General features: G+C 45.6%; 2 protein-coding genes across 2 annotated transcripts; both read right to left on the bottom strand.

Moving 5' to 3' along the window:
• Positions 1–903: 903 nt before the first annotated feature.
• LOC115615349 (lymphocyte antigen 6E-like) lies at positions 904–6,706 on the bottom strand. Its single transcript, XM_030503434.1, has 3 exons — positions 6,655–6,706; positions 2,323–2,442; positions 904–1,115 (listed from the first exon to the last, which is right to left on the bottom strand). Exons 1-3 carry the CDS (start codon positions 6,704–6,706, stop codon positions 904–906), a joined length of 384 nt encoding a protein of 127 aa, XP_030359294.1.
• Positions 6,707–12,147: 5,441 nt separating this feature from the next.
• LOC115601370 (lymphocyte antigen 6E-like) lies at positions 12,148–17,840 on the bottom strand. The gene is made up of 3 exons (XM_030471329.1): positions 17,609–17,840; positions 13,899–14,018; positions 12,148–12,757 (listed from the first exon to the last, which is right to left on the bottom strand). The coding sequence occupies exons 1-3, from the start codon at positions 17,658–17,660 to the stop codon at positions 12,549–12,551; spliced, it is 381 nt and encodes a 126-aa protein (XP_030327189.1). The 5' UTR covers positions 17,661–17,840; the 3' UTR covers positions 12,148–12,548.
• Positions 17,841–18,201: the final 361 nt, after the last annotated feature.

Genomic DNA, 18,201 nt, shown 5'->3' with positions numbered 1-18,201 from the left:
TTTCTGCCTTCCCCTCAGCTGCAGCTCTCCCAAGGAGAGGAGGGAGCAAAAACCGAACAAAGCCCAACACAATCAGTCATTTCTAGGCCAGGAACGTGGTTTTGTAGAAGCCATCTCACTAAATGACTGGGCTTGGCAACCGCTGGCAGGTTGGTTTGGCCCTGCAGAAGAAGAAGGAAATAGATATGGGAACATCATTTCCAGCTGGACTAGTTCCATGAGGAGCGAATGTGTGGGCAATTCCCAGCACAGTGCTCACCATCCTGCTTCCCTTCTCTGTCCCATCTCCCTACTCATACCCTGCTGCTGCCTTTTCCTGTCTCAGCTACATTTACAGCTCTCTGCCTTTTCCCTGAGCTCAACCAACACATCGGAGCTGGGCGATAAAGGATGCTCATTGCAATATAAGAGCAAAGAGCCAGTGGAGCCAGAAATTGTTCCCCGCTGAGGCTGAAGGAATGTCCAAACTACTACCAGGAATAAGCTTCTTCTCTCCTTACTTGGTTTTGACCTGCTTGACTGGCGTGTGATAACCAACTGACTGTGAAGAGAAGATACTGAAGTGCTGACATAACTATTGAGCTATTACCTGTGTTTCAGGCAGGTTGGGTTATTCCTCACAGTGCTTTGAAACTTTAAGAGACAAAAGTATGTCTTCAAGGATCTCTTCAGAGCTGTAACGATTTGAAGCCCAAACATGCCAAGAGGTCTGTCTTTTATCTGTTTTCTTCAGTGACTTGAATGCCTGGGGACACTTAGGATTCAAGTAGGCTTAGGGAATCAATGGGAGTTCAGCACCCAACTTGTTTAGATTCTCTCAAAGCACAACTCTTTGATAGCAGGAGTAATCCCAGAGCAACACACTTTTATTTCAGCCAACAAAACCATCATGGAGAGTTTTTGCTAACCCATCGCAGTCCACATGTAAGTGATACTGGCTAGGACACCTAGGGACATCACTCCATAGCTGCTTTGCTTGCTGCTGACTCCATTCACATTGCATAATGGTTTCTCACAGCAAGAAACCCTCTGATAGTGTGGGGTTTGTTGCTGACTTGTTGCTGGACACGTTGGAGAACACATCTTAGAGATGACATATTTAGGCTTGTTGGGCTCTAATGCAGACAAGAAAGGTGAAAAAAAGAAAGAGCAGAATGTAAGAATCATGGTTGAAATGTTTCCATGGCTAAATATGCATTGGTGAATAAAAGAAGGCCAGGAACTCTTCCCCAGGGCAAATACACCCTCTGCTCAGGACTAACAATAGTCTGGCCATGTCCACATTGCTGCAGCATGATGCTGCTTTTCCCTGGGCTCCATGTTTCATGCGTCCCTATAGTAGATGCATGTATGGGTAGCTTTTAGTTCAAGTTGCCTGAAGCTATGCTTGTGCTGGGTTTCTGACCACCAAGATGGTTTTCCTTCAGCATAAACCAGGAGGAATGTATTTTATGACCTGAAATTTGTTGAGAGCACATGAAGGTCTTTAAGGGTGCAAGGACAGACCTGAAGGATTGTACATGACAAAGAGAGTCAGCCACGGTGCAGTTTACATAGAATCATAGAATGGTTTGGGTTGGAAGGGACCTTAAAGCTCATCCAGCTCCAACCCCCTGCCACGGGCAGGGACACCTTCCACTAGAGCAGGTTGCTCCAAGCCCCTGTGTCCAACCTGGCCTTGAACACTGCCAGCGATGGGGCAGCCACAGCTTCTCTGGGCACCCTGTGCCAGCACCTCAGCACCCTCACAGGGAACAACTTCTGCCTAAGAGCTCATCTCAATCACCCCTCTGGCAGGTTAAAGCCATTCCCCTTGTCCTGTCCCTACAGGCCCTTGTCCAAAGCCCCTCTCCAGGTTTCTTGTAGCCGCTTTAGGCACTGGAGCTGCTCTAAGGTCTCCCCCGTTAAGGAGCCTTCTCTTCCCCAGCCTGAAGCAGCCCAGGTCTCAGCCCTCTTCTTCATGGCCCTCTTCTTTTGCCCAAACATTTTTGGAAACAACCCTGTGTGTGAATAGTGCCATAGCAAGATCTGGTTAAGGTCAGCAGAAAGGTGGTGGGAACTAACAGTGAAGCAGTGCACAGACCCCCAGCCTTCAGTTCACTCTCTGTTGCTGCTATATATCTTCCATTTCCCCAACTCCTGGTAACAATATCAAACATATATCGACACTACAGTGGCTCTAATAGTGAGCAACAAGGTCGATGGTTCCTAACAGTTGGTGATCAGGGGCTATTGTTTCCATATGTGGCCAAGACTGGGATGAAAGCCCATTCCTGGGACTGTTCTTCTACAGCACAAACAAGGTGTTGTTCAGAAACGTACTTGTTCCAATGTTGTTACGGATAGTCACACAGTATTTGTCTTCCTTTGGGCACATGGAAATGGTCAAACAGTCCTTGTTGGACTCCTGTTCTTGGCACACGTAGCACATAAATGGGTAAACTAGGGAAAAAATGAAAGAGAGAAAGCACATTACATGGTTTAGGAACCACAATACCTACAATCTAGATATCTTCATTTTCCTTGTTGCAGCCTGATGAATGCTTGTGCGTGAATGACCAGTGACTTTCTTTATACCTTGACCTGTGGCAGCAGTTAAATCCATCTCTGTCTCATATGTCTCGGACTGCGAAGTGTTATCGATCTGTTTTCAATCTCTGGCAGCAGTAGATGTGAGTGGAATTCAAGGATTTGGGGTCTTTTATGATGGAGATTATTGCCGAGCAATAGCTTCTCTGTCCTGAGGGCTCTGCCACATGAATTGCCAACTGCTACTCAGTTGCTTCTCTATTACAAATCTAGGCAGGGTTTGCTAGGAAGAACTTAAGGATGCCTGGAGCCTCTCAATATGGACAATGGCCAGTGTTCATCCTGTCTTTCATCTGGCTCAGAGACTACTGCCACGTATCCTTTCTTGTGGTTGAACACTACTAGTTGAACTGGCCTAACCTCAGTCCTAGGAAGTCTGGTGAGAGTAGTCAGATGCTTTGCTGAACTTCTGCATACTACTGCAAGATAGAGAATAAATGGGAAGTCTTTTAACCAAAAGGATGGTTTAACTGGGAAACGCAGGTTTGGTGAGATAATTCATATATCTGCAATATAGATGAAGATGAAGAGCAGGCAGCGATGAGTTGTCTTTCCTGTCAAGAATGTACATGCTTGCCCTCAAATCCAAAAGGTGGTAAAACAAACCTCTGGGAAGTCTCTGTAAAGCAGTGATAAAAAGGAAGAACAGCAAAAACACAGTCTGGATGAGAAACCACACCAAAGTGTCTGCAGAACACTCCCCAATGAGGCAGATTTAAAGGTTTTATGGTGGTGGTTGGGTTCTGAGCTTGCGAAATCATGCAGAGCAAAGCACGTGTTTTTGTGTGTGGGAGAGGGGATGAGTTACTTTAAGAACACAGATGTTTTTGGAAAGGGAAGCGAACACAGTGCAGAATGCTTGTGAAGTTCCTGGGCAAGGTCTGCCAGTACGGAAAGGGCAGAAAGCAACTAGAGGACACCTTCCTGTGAGTGCAGTTTTGCCCGATAAGAAATTAGCAGTAAGAAAGTTGAATCTTCATGTACAGAATAGAGGAGATACAGTGTTTTACCAAAACTTGAATGACATTGTTCTGATCAAGCCCAGGAAACAGGCTAGTGAAAATGGAACAGAAAGGGTGCAAAGCCAGGCATGAAAACACCCTCACAAGGTAGTTCACAATGGTTATTGGTCAAACCAATTGGAGCAATGCAACTCATAACGTTCTCCAGAGCTCTGCTGTGGGCTCAGTCTATACAGTATCATCACTTAGTGAAAGTAGGGATGGGATAGAGGATGCACATTGAATCGCAGAATCATAGAACAGTTAGGGTTGGGCCATGAGGATGAGCAGGGGCTGGAGCACCTCCCATATGGAGACAGGCTGAGAAAGTTGGGGCTGTTGAGCCTGGAGAAGAGAAGCTGCGTGGAGACCTCAGAGCAGCTTCCAGTGTCTGAAGGGGGCTACAAGGATGATGGGAGAGGACTCTTCATCAGGGACTGGAGTGATAGGACAAGGGATGATGGGTTCAAACTGAAAGAGGGGAAGTTGAGGCTAGGTATAAGGAAGAAGTTCTTTACTGTGAGGGTGGTGAGGTGCTGGCACAGGGTGCCCAAGGAAGTGGTAAATGCTCCATCCCTGGCAGCGTACATCACATTTTCAGGTGACGCTAAGGGCTGAAAACATACAAACTGGCATACAAAGTAGAAAACATACGAAGTAGAGTTCAAGACCCTAATAAGCAACTTTTGATCAAGAGATTTTGACAGGTTGGTGTAATAAAAGAAAGAAAAACAGAGTGGATGCAGTTGAATAAAAAGAAATATTTTACAATAAGATAAAAATGAGCCCCTTAAATGTCAGATGAAGAACAAGTGTTTGAGTTACAATTAAGGACTGTGGTGTAAACAGCAGGAGTCAACCGTGCCACACTGCAGCGATGAAAACAAACGTCACCCAAGGGAACACGAGCAGCAATGTCATGTGCAAGATATGCAAAGTGGCCTTTCCACTCTGGCAAGACCTCGGCTGGAACGCCGATGACCAAATCTGTATGTGGCACTTCAAAAACTATGCAAAGCATTTGGAAAGAGACCAGAGGAGAGAAACAGTCGGTGATCTTGAAAATGCGACCTCGGAGAAAAGGTTGGAAATGTTTAGTTTGCTTATTAGAAGTGATAAAATGCAGAGGAAAGACACAGTAACCTTCTTCATGCAAGCAAAATAAGCTGCAGAGAAGAAAGTAATAAAGTGTTCTGCACATCCGATGGTGAAAACACAGACCTGGACAAGAAGAGATGTTAAGATATTAACTTTCCAAAAGGATGAGAGTCTGAGCACTTCCAGGCTGTGGAATCTTTGTTGAAAACTTGCAAGGGCACATTAGACAAACATCTGCCTGGTTTGGTTCAGCATTGAAGCAGGGAAAAGGATCGTGTCCTTTTAGGGTTTCTTCTGGACATAATATAATCATAGAATCAACTAGGTTGGAAAAGACCTTTAAGACCATCAAGCCCAACCATTACCCCAGGACTGCCAAGACCATCACTAAACCATATCACTGAGGGCCTCATCTACATGGTAATGGTGAAATCATGAATGCAAATGGCAGCAGACCCTCTTTGGTGGGCTGAGAGACCAACAGTTTTGATCAAAAGTTGCTCATTAGGGTCTTGAATAAGAAGGATCAAGTAACAGTTATCTCCAAGTTTTCTTTTGTCCCTGTACTAGGCCAGAAAGGTGCAATCTCTTACTCTTGAATGTGAAAGCCTTGATATTAGAATTACTAGTTTTCTGTGATCTAGACTGGGCTATAGAAAGGTGCTGTATAAAAGGCTGCCCTTAAGTCCATTTGGAAGCTGATGCCAATATAAAATGTCATCAGCCTACTACAGCAATAAGGTATCCTGCCATGAATGTGTGCTACTGGAGTCTTGGATCTCGATCAGCTTTCCATTTCTTAAATCATAGAATGGTTTGGGTTGGAAAGGACCTTAAGATCATCCAGTTGCAACCTCCTGCCATGGGCAGGGACACCTCACAGTAGACCATGTCACCCAAGGCTCTGTCCAACCTGACCTTGAACACTGTCAGGGATGGAGCATTTACCACTTCTCTGGGCAACCTGTTCCAGCGCCTCAGCACCCTCACAGTAAACATCTTACATCTAACCTGAACTTCCCTTGGGTAACACTGAGGATGTTGCCTTTGATAATGACTCTCCTCTGTCCATGCTGCATCACTGCATCCAGTAATTACAGGCACAAAATCCTTCCTTTTTTCAAAGTTGAACACTTTTCCCACCCCAAAACTGACCGAAGCTTCCGATCTTCCAGACGTGCTGCAGAACCATCTGTCCATAAAATGTAGGAGTAGGGGGTTGATACATCAGAAAGCAAGAATTAATTAGATGCCTCTTTCTCAACCCCTGTTAGATATGTATCATGGTTTCTGGGATACCATCAGGTGTGGGGGAAATATTGGCAATCTGGTCATGATTCCTGTGTGCAAGTAGCGATGTAGCAACACACGCGGATCAGTCCCAGAAGGAGGACACACATTTGGAGTAGCTCAGACTTCCCTTTGGGAGAAGGATGCCTTTAACATGACATATGCATAGAAAAGCAATTTCATCTCTGCCTCTGATTTCATCTATAAGAATTATCACTGTTGTGCTTCCTAAGAAGCAAGACACATGGCGAACCACGTGGAGGAAGCAGCAGTACTGAAAAGTCTGTATAAAATTACTGTATAAAATACTCAAAACCTGATATGGATAAATAAATCCATAAGTAAATCCGTAAGTAAATGTATGTTATGCTTTCTGGCCCTTCCAACTTGCATCATTTGGGAAGATCCCATAGACCACTGGATGGATGTGACCTGGCATCCAGCGCTGTACCATTAGAGCTCTATCACTCAGTACTACGTGCTGGAAAGAATTAGTCTATCAGGATCTTATTTCTGCAGCTAGTCATTAATCAAGGTACAAAAGGAAGTTAATGGCAGCATGGCTGTAATGATGCAATGCAGCAAAGTTGGGGACAGCACTCTAAATTTCTGCCACATTAAACCTTTTCACCATCTATAACCCTTATCTTAATTAGTAGCAACATGAGAGGCTCACCTTGCTCCACACACAGGACAGCAGCCAGCAAGATGACAAGAGTAGTCTTCATCTCCACCAGATCCTCTCAGCTGGACTGGGAAGATATTTGGAGGGCAGGTTATATACCTTTTGAATGGCAGCAGTCTTACAGGTTCCAGATGGCTCACAGGTGGACATGAAATCAACCCAAGGGTGTGTAATGTGTATGTGGGAGTTCTCCATGCTGGTGCCCATGGAAGAGGCTGGCTCCTTCGGGAAAAGTCCCTTTAGCAAGGCTGGCACCTTAGGGAAAAGCCCCTTTAGCAACACATTGCATGCTTTTCTGGTTGTATCAGTGATGGGAAATGAGGATCTGCTCTCTTCTCCTCCAAGTTTCTTCCTTTCCTTCCTCCCAGCAGAAGCAGCAGTTGCACTGATGAAATAGCAGAGCCCAGAGGCATGGGAAGATACTCCTAAGCAGTGCATTTTTCCAATCCTTTTGGATAGACAGCATGTAATGTACCAGGATTCACACCATTCATTTGCTTTCATTATTGTGTAACACCAGAAGCTCAGGCTCTCAACCGGTCTGCACTGGTTTACCTGCAATAAAATCAGTGTCTTTTACGCTAAAAGATATTAGCTAATGGTTAGTTAAACAGGAGATTTCCCTCGAATGTCAATGTTAGTCTTCAATTCTTTCTATTTTCTCCATTACTTGTAACTAATCCCTCTGCTTGCTCTTCTCTTGCTTTTAATTCTCAAATACCTTATATATCTTGTGTTTAATGAAGTTTTGCCTCTATTTCGGGGATCCTTTAGAGGCTCTGCTTTTCTTCACACCCAGTGGTTTCTGGAAATCACCCCTCCATTTACAATACCAACAATTGGCCTCCTGGAATTGCTTTTCTACTTGGAAAAAAGCCATCTCTCAAACTGTCTCTTTTTCAATCTCTCAAATCCATCCTTTTTCTTCTATTCCTCTGTGTTGCTCTCCTCTGGATTTCTTGCAATCTGTTTCTGACAGTCTGGGAAATAGACCTTAACACAAGATGCATCTTGTAGGACCTTGAGCTGACATCTCAATGGAGCTTCTTCCAAAGTGACATTAGTCCTAGACAGCAGGTAGCAGAATGTGTAAAAGAAAAATATGCCAAACCCCCTCTTTTGCTGGCAATTATGGAATAACTTAACAGGTACTTCCTTAGAAGTAGCCATCAGTAGGGTATTTTGGTCTGTTTCTAATATGAATCATTCTGACACTGGATGATTTCCTTTTCCATGTGAGTTTTGACACTTTGTCAGGCCCTCCTTAATCTGCTCCTAGAATGACATCACCAGGTGGTAAATTCCAAAGTTGTTCAAGCCTGATGTCAAAACAGACGTAGAACCATAGAATGGTTTGGGTTGGAAAGGACCTTAAGATCATCCAGTTCCAACCCCCTGCCAGGGGCAGGGATGCCTCACACATCCCTGCTCTTGTTTTGGGGGTTTCTGTGGTCAGGAGGGGATGAGCTGGTGATGATCAAACCAAGCCTTCTGCTTCACAGAGGGCAATCAGGTTTACTGTCCAAGTATCTTATAAACAGGTTGCTCTTCATAATTAGTGGGTGTGTTTTCTTGCTGGTGTTTGGCAATGAGGGTAAAAGGAAGCAACCATTTTCTCCTTTCTTCTGATCCTATTAATTATCCCTTAGACTTCATAGAATCATAGAATAGTTAGGGTTGGAAAAGAGCTTAAGATCATCCAGTTCCAACCCCCCTGCCATGGGCAGGGACACCACACATTAAACCATGTCACTCAAGACTCCTGACTCCTAACTTCTGTTACATATATTCCTTTTCCCTTCCTCCATGAATGAAAGAGTGCTCTAATTATTGCCGTATCATCCTCGTCTCGTGTTGACTTTGCTAACATCAATTTGTTCCGACATGAACCTTCATGCAATAGGATGTTGGCTCAGTGCAAGTCAGCTTTGAAAGAGTGGTGAGGCTAAATATCCCCAGCACTGCCAACAAATGTGCGCTAAGGAGGGAAGGGAAAAGGAGGGAAGTTTGAGTAGGAATGAAACTCTTCTATGTCAAATGATCAGAGGGCTGGAGCAGCTCTGCTCTGGAGCCAGGATGAGAGAGCTGGGCTGGGTCAGCCTGGAGAAGAGAAGGCTCCTTCAGGGGACACCTTAGGGCAGCTCCAGTGCCTAAAGGGGCTACAGGAAACCTGGAGAGGGGCTTTGGACAAGGGCCTGTAGGGACAGGACAAGGGGAATGGCTTTAACCTGCCAGAGGGAAGATTGAGATGAGCTCTCAGGCAGAAGCTCTTCCCTGTGAGGGTGCTGAGGTGCTGGCACAGGGTGCCCAGAGAAGCTGTGGCTGCCCCATCCCTGGCAGTGTTCAAGGCCAGGTTGGACACAGGGGCTTGGAGCAACCTGCTCTAGTGGAAGGTGTCCCTGCCCGTGGCAGGGGGTTGGAGCTGGATGAGCTTTAAGGTCCCTTCCAACCCAAACCAGTCTGGGATTCTATGAAACCGTTATGTGGGAGCAGTTCCCAGCCATCTTTGTTAGTACCTAATGCTGGAGCATGCTCTCTTCCCAGCATCTGGAGTACAGTAATTTCATGGCACAATGACTGGGTCACAGCAATTCCTTTCTTCTCAAGAGGACAGATTATGAAACTCAAAAGCAGACAGAGGCAACACTTAGCATCCATAGTGGGAAGCTGCCTGGCATCACAGCCTTCAGCCTGGAAGAGCAGACAAGCTAGGGACACCAATCAAGATGTGTGGTTGGATTTGATGATCTTAAAAGTCTTTTCCAATCTAGTTGATTCTATGATTCCAAGTAAGATTAAGGAAGACTGCAAAAAAGCCAAGGAGGCTGAGCCACCTCTGTAGAGCAATCTCATTGCTATCCATTTGTGAATACTAAACTGAGCCTCAAAATGGAGCCATAAGGTGTCTGTATGACACCAGAACAGCAGTTAATTTTGAGAAAGGGATACTTTTGTCACTTCCCACAGCTTACAAAAGCTTTCTAGAGCCAGCAAAGACCTTGCTTTGACCTTTTGCATTCATCTTGTCTCTTGCTTTGTCATCGACTCACTGGGTGTTAATCAGATCTGTGCAAATAAGCGGAGAGAAAGGGAAAAGGTTTCATGTTGTGAGGGAAAAGACAGCCAAACTATTCAAGGAGAGCAGAAGGTCCTTCAGAATCAATGATGAGAAAGCCCTGAGTGAGGGAAAAGAAAAGCCAAAGTTCTGCCACCTCCTAGAGGTACCTTATTTAGGCAGGGGAAGGCCTACTTGGCTGGTTCAGGTCCTGGTGCAGTGACTCAGAACACTGAATACTACGCTCTTGGATAATCCATACAGAGAGATCCAGCCACCTCTGAGGAGCAATCCCAACTGTTTGAATGAGGTGCTCATTTTCCTCCTGAGAGCCCTCCACAAATCACAGACGTCTCTGCAGGGCAGCTCAACACTCCCATGCAAGGAACATGCAACCATGGGAGCCAGCAGATACAAAAACCTGGGCGGAGGGATGTGGAATTAGGCAGCAGCATCTGCGTGGGAGATGTCACGTCAGGGTTTCTCAGGAAGGTTGGCAGAGGTGAGTCTCCTCTTACACAACACGCATTGCCAACGGAGGGTTTATGGGTTTAGGACCTCCTGTGCCTCAGGGCAACTGATGCTCTCATCTCCAGATAAGGACCCTTTTATGTAAGGGTCCTTATCTTGAGATGTGGGTCAGTATTGCATGTAAACATGCATGTGTTGTGTTGCTGGGCAATAGGGAATGCAAAACCTATGGGATCAGGGAGAAACCAGGCTGGGGCCCATGGATTGAGCTGCTTCCTTAGGGATGGAACTCCTGGCTTCTCAGCTCTGTTCCTAACTTCATGCAACACCCATAAGGAGAAACTCTCCACGCCAGAAGCAGGCTCTACCACGTGCCTTCGCCTCCTTTGCCCACACATTTTAATGCCTTCCCCCACATGCCAGGTTCCCTCCTAACGCAAAACAGGGGCACCTGCCAAGTGCAGGTAGCACAAGACATGACCTTTTAAACTTGGATGCCAAGGGCAGGTCTATGTTCACAAGCTCAGCAGGACAAGACCTGTGGCAGCACTAGCTCCAGCTCGCCTGTGCCAGCCAGCATTGTCCCTAAGAAATCCTAAACCTATGGTTAACAAAGCATGAAGACTATTTCAAATAGTTCAGTTGTTACCACATTGTGGTCTGGGTACGGAGCAGAATACATCCATCCAGGGCCACAGAACAGTTCTTGGCTCATTCAAGGTGTTTAAATGTGTGTATGACTTGAATATCTCTAAATCTGGCAGGAGGGGAAGAAAACTGGATTGGGCAGAAGATTGGAGCCAGCTCAGCTGGGGGATAGCATAGCAATAGAAACCATGGGGACAACAGAGAGTCTCATGGCTAAAGACTGAGCTCTGGCTCTCATGGCCGAAATTCTTGGCCAGCCTCACAGTTGCACCAAGGAGAAATAATTGAACTGAGGCTTTAGTAAGAAAATAGAGGTTGGAGGTAAAGCCCAGACTAAGACTGGATGACAAAGGCAATGAGGAAAGCTGGGAGATAAAAGAGCCAGCGAGTGCATAGCTGGGGGTTGGATTGGATGGGAGTAAGGGTGGATAAGAGCAGGCTGGGGTGAGCTGAAACCATGAGGCCACATTCCCTTTGCAAACCAGAAAAAATCCGGTTGCTTCTGAGTGTTGTTCCTCTGCTCTCAGCAAATAACCCAGCAGAGTGAGCAATGCATGTAGCTGCTTTCCTTGTTCAATGAGTCTATAGAGAGAAAACCAGTTGGGTGAGCTGCACCCAACTAATTACCCTGGGAGATCTTCGCTGGGGTATAGGAGAGCTTCTTCAGCTCAGGAGAAAGCTTTTCAGCCTCCTGTGACTCGCTTGGGAGGGTTTGAGTGAGCAAATCTCTCATTCCTAAGATTATCCATAAGGAAGGTCAATACAGGGCAATGATTTCCTTCAATATTAACCACGCTGGATACTTCACCTGCAAACACAAAAGATTTATTTCCTATGTTAATATTTTGTTATAAACGAAGCTGAAATTTCCAGATTCCACAGTAGAAACCATCTGTCATTTCTGATGGTTTTCCTTTAAGCACTATGCAGGATACTTCCTCCCCCTTTCAAAATAATCCATAATGCTTATGAAGCAATTTCCACTGGAAGATCTTCAACCAGTTTAAAGAAGACCTAATGCTCAAGATGCCTTCACATTGGGTCCTGCCTTGTCCCCCTCTGTTTGCCTGCTGGAGAGCTCAACAGCCATTTCTTTTCAGCCAGCTGTCCCAGAAGAGAAATTGAAAGCAAGTTAAATAGAATAGGGAAAAGAATAACCTGGGGAGAGGCTGCCTGAAGTGAATGCAAAGCAATTGCAAAGTATTTCAGCATCATGTCAATTCCACTTGCGGACTAACTCCTCTGCTTTTGTTGCTAACATGGATGCATTCAGTCGCTACACCCGATGTACCGTACCACACAGTCACACGATAGAATAAAATAACACTTTATTGTGCCCAGCTTCTGTTTAACAAGTGTAACGTTAATAAAATGATACAGAAAATGGTACAAAGGGAAAACATGGCACAAGAGAATGGCAGGGATAAAAAAATGCATGGAGTTATAAAGGCCAATACTAGGAGAGATGGTCACTGTATGGTGCCCTTCTGTATATGCAGGGCTCCACATCATGCCTTTCTCTTCCAAACACCATTTTGAGGTAGGGCTGTGCTCCTATGCACTGTCATCAGAGCATGCAAAGAACAAAACTATTTGCTGATGGGATGTGACATTCCAGGTAGGAGAAACAGGGCAGTATTCAGACTGTACAGATGAGAGCTTGACCCTTTACAACGCAAGGACAAGCAGCCTTTACCTTCCTCCAACCCCTTTAAAAGCCTAACCGGAGGATGCAGGCAAGACTGGCCAAGACACCCAGTGCTATCATGGTGTAGCTGGTTTTCACACTGCTGGCACCACTGATGTTGCACAAGGAGGTCTCGCAGCAGCTAGTGGCAACACCGGCTATGCCGATATTCAGGTCAATTGTTGGGCAAAAGGCAGAACATCTCTTGGTAATACGCTGGTTACGGTCGCTGCCTGAAGGGGGAGAGAGAGAAAACAAGAAGAAAAGTCAGTGGGGGTTTATATATGTATGCATTTTCTATGTATTTTATATCTATTTTATATATTTTACGTATTCTTTACAGATTTCAATGGTAGGCTAGCTGTGCAATATCCAGTGGGGAATATGTTGTTCTGTGCTTAATGCTGTTCATTTTCCCTTGGGCTTCATCACACTGCATCATTATTTGTGTATATGTGACCTATGGAGAACATCTCCAGGCCTTACAACTTCTCTGCTGTTTTCAGGGCCAGTGGAGTGCAGCCTAGGGCAAGAATTTGTAGAATCATAGACTGGTTTGGGTTGGAAAGGTCCTTAAGATCATCCAGTTCCAACTCCCTGCCATGGGCAGGGATGCCTCACTCTAGACCATGTTGCCCAAGGCTCTGTCCAAGCTGGCCTTGAACGCTGCCAGGGATGGAGCATTTACCACTTCTCTGGGCACCCTGTGCCAGCGCCTCACCACCCTCACAGGGAAGAACTTCTTCCTCTATCTAACCTGAACTTCCCCTGTTTCAGTTTGAACCCATCACCCCTTGTCCTATCACTACAGTCCTTAATGAAGAGTCTCTCTCCGGTATCCTTGTAGCCCCCTGCAGACACCGGAAGCTGCTCTGAGGTCTCCATGAAGCCTTCTCTTCTCTGAGATCTAATTTGGAGATCTAATGCATTTGTACAGTGCAAGATTGCAAGACATCACCGTTACCATGCCTTGCTTCCTCCACAGTACCTGGCCCTTTCCAATTCCACCACCTCATGAGCATATATTTGAGCTTGGATATCAAGGGGTTTGTGCAGAGAAATCCTCTCTCTTCCAGTATTTCCCTTTCTGAGTGTGTTTAATCATCAGTATTGTCATAGCATATCACAACAGAGATGGGCTATGCTGAGTTCCCACCAGCTGTAAGATTTGTTCTCTGTGTGCTATGATCCTCATTAGTTCATTCCAACTCCCTGCCATGGGCAGGGACACCTTCCTCTAGACTAGGTTGCTCCAAGCCCCATCCAACATCACCTTGAACACTTCCACCACATTTCATGGTGGGAGGAGGCTCTGTGATCAGCCTAACCTAACCCCATCTTGTCATCAGAACCTTCGAAAAGCTTCACACTTACCCATTCCCGTAGTAGAATAGGTTGTGAGACAGTACTTCTCGTGGTCAGAGCATGTGGTTGTACTGAGACAATGCATATTGGAAGGTTCATCTTTGCAGGTGAAACATGTCAGGGAGAAAGCTGCAAAAGAAGCACACAAAGCCCATCAATCACCTCAATATCCAATATCCACCCATCAAATATCCGTAGGAGCATAAAACTGGTGCTACTGGTGCAGATGGAGGATGTCAAGCCTGGAAGCCCCAGGCAGACAACCTCCTGGGTGTGCAAAATTTGGCCTTAATAACTCTTCTGGACCCAAATCGCTTTAAGCTCAGATTCCTGTCACGGATGTGGTTTCCTCGTTTAGTAACCCTCAAGGGATCTCCCTTCTGGATACTTACTTGAGTTTCCCTTGATTTCATTTAAATATATGACCTCCCCAGTGGGCTTTTCAAAAGCACACCCCAATCTACAACCACTTGCAGCAGGAAGCTCTTGTGGTTTCTTTCCAACCTGGCTCCTCCAAGCCTCAGTTGCTGGTCACTAGTTCTTGTATGGAACCAATGGATTCCTGTCCATATCCTTTCACATCCTCTTCAAGTCATCTGAAGAGTCTTTGTCTACACAGGCCATGCCCCACAACGTATCTCAAATGAGGGACAAGTCACCTAGACCTGCTTCTTGGTGTTTGATGGGAAGATGGGTGCTTCCATTTGTCTAGTTCGTTTTCAGAGCTCTCCTCTAAAAGACAGCGCTCAGTAAACCACTCCCTTGGCTGAAACAGATTCCTTTTTACAGCCATCCATGGGTGATGAATGCCTAACACAACAAAATGTGTACATCTGTAACACACTGCATCTGCACAGCGCTGTGCCAATAGGAATGAATGGAAACAGCTTGCACTCCAGTAAGCTAAAGCAGTCATTCATAGCAAAGAGATCCTTGGGGAAGGTTTCTTTGCATGATAAGGGGAATTTCCTACTCCTCTGTTTATCAGGAGCAAACACTCCTGCAGTAATGTCACCCGCAGGGGATCAGACTCATTTTTTCTCATTTCCAGGATATCTCTATCTATGGACAGTTAAACCACATCTTATTCTTGTACCAGCACTGTCCTTTCACTTTGGCTTCCTTGTTCTTCGTTCCCTTGTCTTTGCCATCATTTCAATGCAATCATTTGGCACCATTCTTTTGCCAGCAATGTCCCAACCTCATTGCTGCCCTTGTTTGACCTTAGCCAAGCTCATCTGGCCCGAACAGGCTCTGCCTTCCTTAGCTTCCTGCTAGCCCAGACCTGTCCCCAGGTCAGACTGTGACCCGAGGTGACCAGGGTCACTGTATTTCATAGGAAGCCACAAAAATGCTTTTTAGGGCATTATTCATCCTTCTCTATGGAAACTCTGTTCTCTCCCCATTCCATTAACAGCCCCTTCTGCCTTTCCGTAGCCACCCAGCACTGACCTTCACTTTCCTCTTGTGGTCCGTAGTCCTCAGAGCTCCTACTTCCCCTCTGTTGGCTCTTTCAAGACACAGAGGCCAGGCAACTGGGCTTGCAGTGACTCAGGTCACATCTCCCTCTGTTCCTGTGCTCAACACCCTTACGATTTCAATAGCCTCAGACCTGGCACCTGGCTCGCTCTGACTTGATACCAAGACCATTGCAATTTGCTTTCTATCTATCTCAGTCATTTCCATCTCAAAACCTCTCTGCTGTCCTGCCTGGCTCTGGTATTCAATATTGTCCTGACACTACAGGCTAAATATATATATATATTTTTAAGTATGGGACCCTCCTTTAGACCATCTGCACACAAAGTTGTGTGGCTTCATTCTCTTTTCTTGTGCAAACTCTGCACAAGGACATTTCTGCTCCACCCCACTGAGAACAACCCTTTCCTCTCAGAATAACCATACACTAAAGCAGAGTCCCCAAACTGGGTTTTCCAGACATGTAGCTCATTTTATTCCTTAATTAATGCAGCTTCTTTAATCAAGCCCATTCCAACGAGAACTTCCTTAATCTGTGCAGGAAACGGTGGAGCTTCTTGCATGCCCAAGACCTGTTTCATCCCAACCTCCCAAAGATGTTAATTTCAGAGTTCAGATTCCCTGGGACCCTTCAAGCCAGGAAAGGGGGCAAACTCCCCGAAGGGGTGATTTTGCCAACCTCTTTCTGTTCTCAAGAGGTTTCTCACTCATCATTTACTACAGAGGACTCTGGATGCACATGGGCTCCTAACCTCGTAGGTCAGTTAAGACCCTGAAATCAGGTAGGACAGTTTTGCCCATGCTGCTGAAAACCACTTCTGATTTTTTTGCATCTATTGAGGTATCTGTTCCAATGAGGGCTGAGTGGGGAAGGGAACAGTATTTCTTTCAAAGCATGTCCCACTCAAGATGGTTAAACCAGGCTGCTTTCGGATATCTCCTGTCTTTACCTAGCAAGACCTCTGCTCTCCCTGAATAAGAACATTCCTCAAGGAAGATCTTCATGTGAGTAATTCGAGCCAAATAACTTTGACTTGTAAAGCATTAGCAAGTGCTGGCAGATGTGGGATTTACACTGTTAAAATCAGCCAGGTTCAGGATTAATTGGAACAGCAACCAGCCTTCTGGCTACATTGCACAGCAAAGTGGTACTGCGAATGTGCTCATTTCCACTGACTCCTTTGCTAAGTTTGCTGCCTCATTACGTGATCTCTTTAAAATATGTGATTATAGCTGATGATAAGCTGCAGGAAAAGAATCCTTTTATTGCCCTTGACTTTCTCAGCCCCATTTATCACGATGACTTAGCACATGCCAAGTTTAAAGCCTGTGAAGTCCCACAGTAAGAGCATTTACAGCCTCAAATTAAGTGTGAGTCTCAGTGCTCTGTTAAACCAGGACCAGACTAATCAGTAATGCACAGGTAAAACCCTACAGCAGAGCCTGAGAAAAACTCAGCTTGTAACAAGGCAAAAGCTCCCCCAGCTTAGGGCATCAGCTATTCCCTGGAATAGTCATAGGGATATTCATGGCTGCATCCTCTATTCCTTGCTTGACCCACAGCACATCCCTATGCAAACAGGGCATCTCCCAGAGGCGCAGGCAGTGGTCCTTGGCAGACCCCAACCATGTAAAATTAAGGTGCAGGTTCCCAGTGCATCCTTCCCCCCCAAAACCACACAGTTATCAGAATAGGAATGGGACATTTCCATCCCAGACCTGGGATCAACATCGGCAAAGCTGCACCTTAAAACAACAAGCTGCAAGAAAGAGATGGGAGACTTGCATCTTCTTGTGGCACAACTATCTCTACCAGATTAGGTAGTGATGGTTTGTTCTTGCAACCAAACAAGCAGGTGAAAATATGTCTAATCTGCAGCTTTGTTGCATATATTGTTCATTCCTTGTCCAGCTCTGTATATACTTTAACTCACCCACCTTCTCATGGAGCTGCACTAAGGAATCTCAGCTGCCTTCACTGAGCCACTCCAAGACCTGGGCTGACACTCCATGAATGAGAGGAGGTGGGTATCTCATCCCCCACTTTAGCTCCTCAGCATCCTTCCAACTCCTGATAGGGATAAATCCCCTGGCTTCTTACCCGGAGGACTGGAATACTGCCTAAAGCTTAATTATCCTTCAGCTTTACCATTCATGCTGCAAAATCCCCTCATCATCCTGCAGTATCAAAGACATGATCTGGGGATCTCGCTAATGCAAAGAAATCCTTGGAGACTCACCACTCTCGGTGCACAGGGCTATGACAAGCACGACAAGAAGAGGAGTCTTCATCCTTTATAGGTGTCGCAGCCTCCAAAACAAGCAGGTCTCACGCAGGGCAGGTTTTATACCTCTGCAGTGCTTGCTTGGATGCTGGGATAATAAATATAGGGTTGCTGTGTCAGATGGTGGATAATTGAGAGGAACGTGTCAGTGCTTGTATGTGGTAGTATGTAAATCTGAACAGGCAAATGCTCTCCCCCCTCTTTATTTTGTCCCTACTTGTTTCACAATGCAGCTTGTTCATCTGGTGTTAACTATGCACCAGTTTCTAATTCTGGAGAAGTGGAGGAAAAGCAAAGCACAGAAACAAAACAGTGTCCACGTGAGAAGAGGAATATTTCCTTTTCCAGGCCTGCCTGGGTCTCAAAGCAAGCTGCATCTGGAAGGATCCTATCCTTACACACTCTTTTAGTGCATATGGAAATGGATTGAATTTGAAATTGAAATTGAGATTGAAACAGCTACAGAGTGTCTCCCAGGACTGTCAACACAGCTAGATCAGAAGAGAGCATTCTTCCACTGCTTCTCATAGAGGAGCGGGCATCGTTTT

The sequence above is a fragment of the Strigops habroptila genome, chromosome 1 (assembly GCF_004027225.2).
Source record: "Strigops habroptila isolate Jane chromosome 1, bStrHab1.2.pri, whole genome shotgun sequence".
Classification (NCBI taxonomy): domain Eukaryota; kingdom Metazoa; phylum Chordata; class Aves; order Psittaciformes; family Psittacidae; genus Strigops; species Strigops habroptila.
Note: the sequence above shows the minus strand (reverse complement) of the source record. Positions and strands in the feature narration are given on the sequence as shown.

Coding starts and splice junctions, on each gene's coding strand:
- LOC115615349 (XM_030503434.1), bottom strand. CDS start 6,706: ATGAAGACTACTCTTGTCATCTTGCTGGCTGCTGTCCTGTGTGTGGAG. Junction 2,443..6,654: donor TGTCCTGTGTGTGGAGCAAG/GTGAGCCTCTCA, acceptor TTTTTTCCCTAG/TTTACCCATTTATGTGCTAC. Junction 1,116..2,322: donor CCGTAACAACATTGGAACAA/GTACGTTTCTGA, acceptor TGTCTGCATTAG/AGCCCAACAAGCCTAAATAT.
- LOC115601370 (XM_030471329.1), bottom strand. CDS start 17,660: ATGAAGACTCCTCTTCTTGTCGTGCTTGTCATAGCCCTGTGCACCGAG. Junction 14,019..17,608: donor AGCCCTGTGCACCGAGAGTG/GTGAGTCTCCAA, acceptor CTTCTTTTGCAG/CTTTCTCCCTGACATGTTTC. Junction 12,758..13,898: donor CTATTCTACTACGGGAATGG/GTAAGTGTGAAG, acceptor CTCCCCCTTCAG/GCAGCGACCGTAACCAGCGT.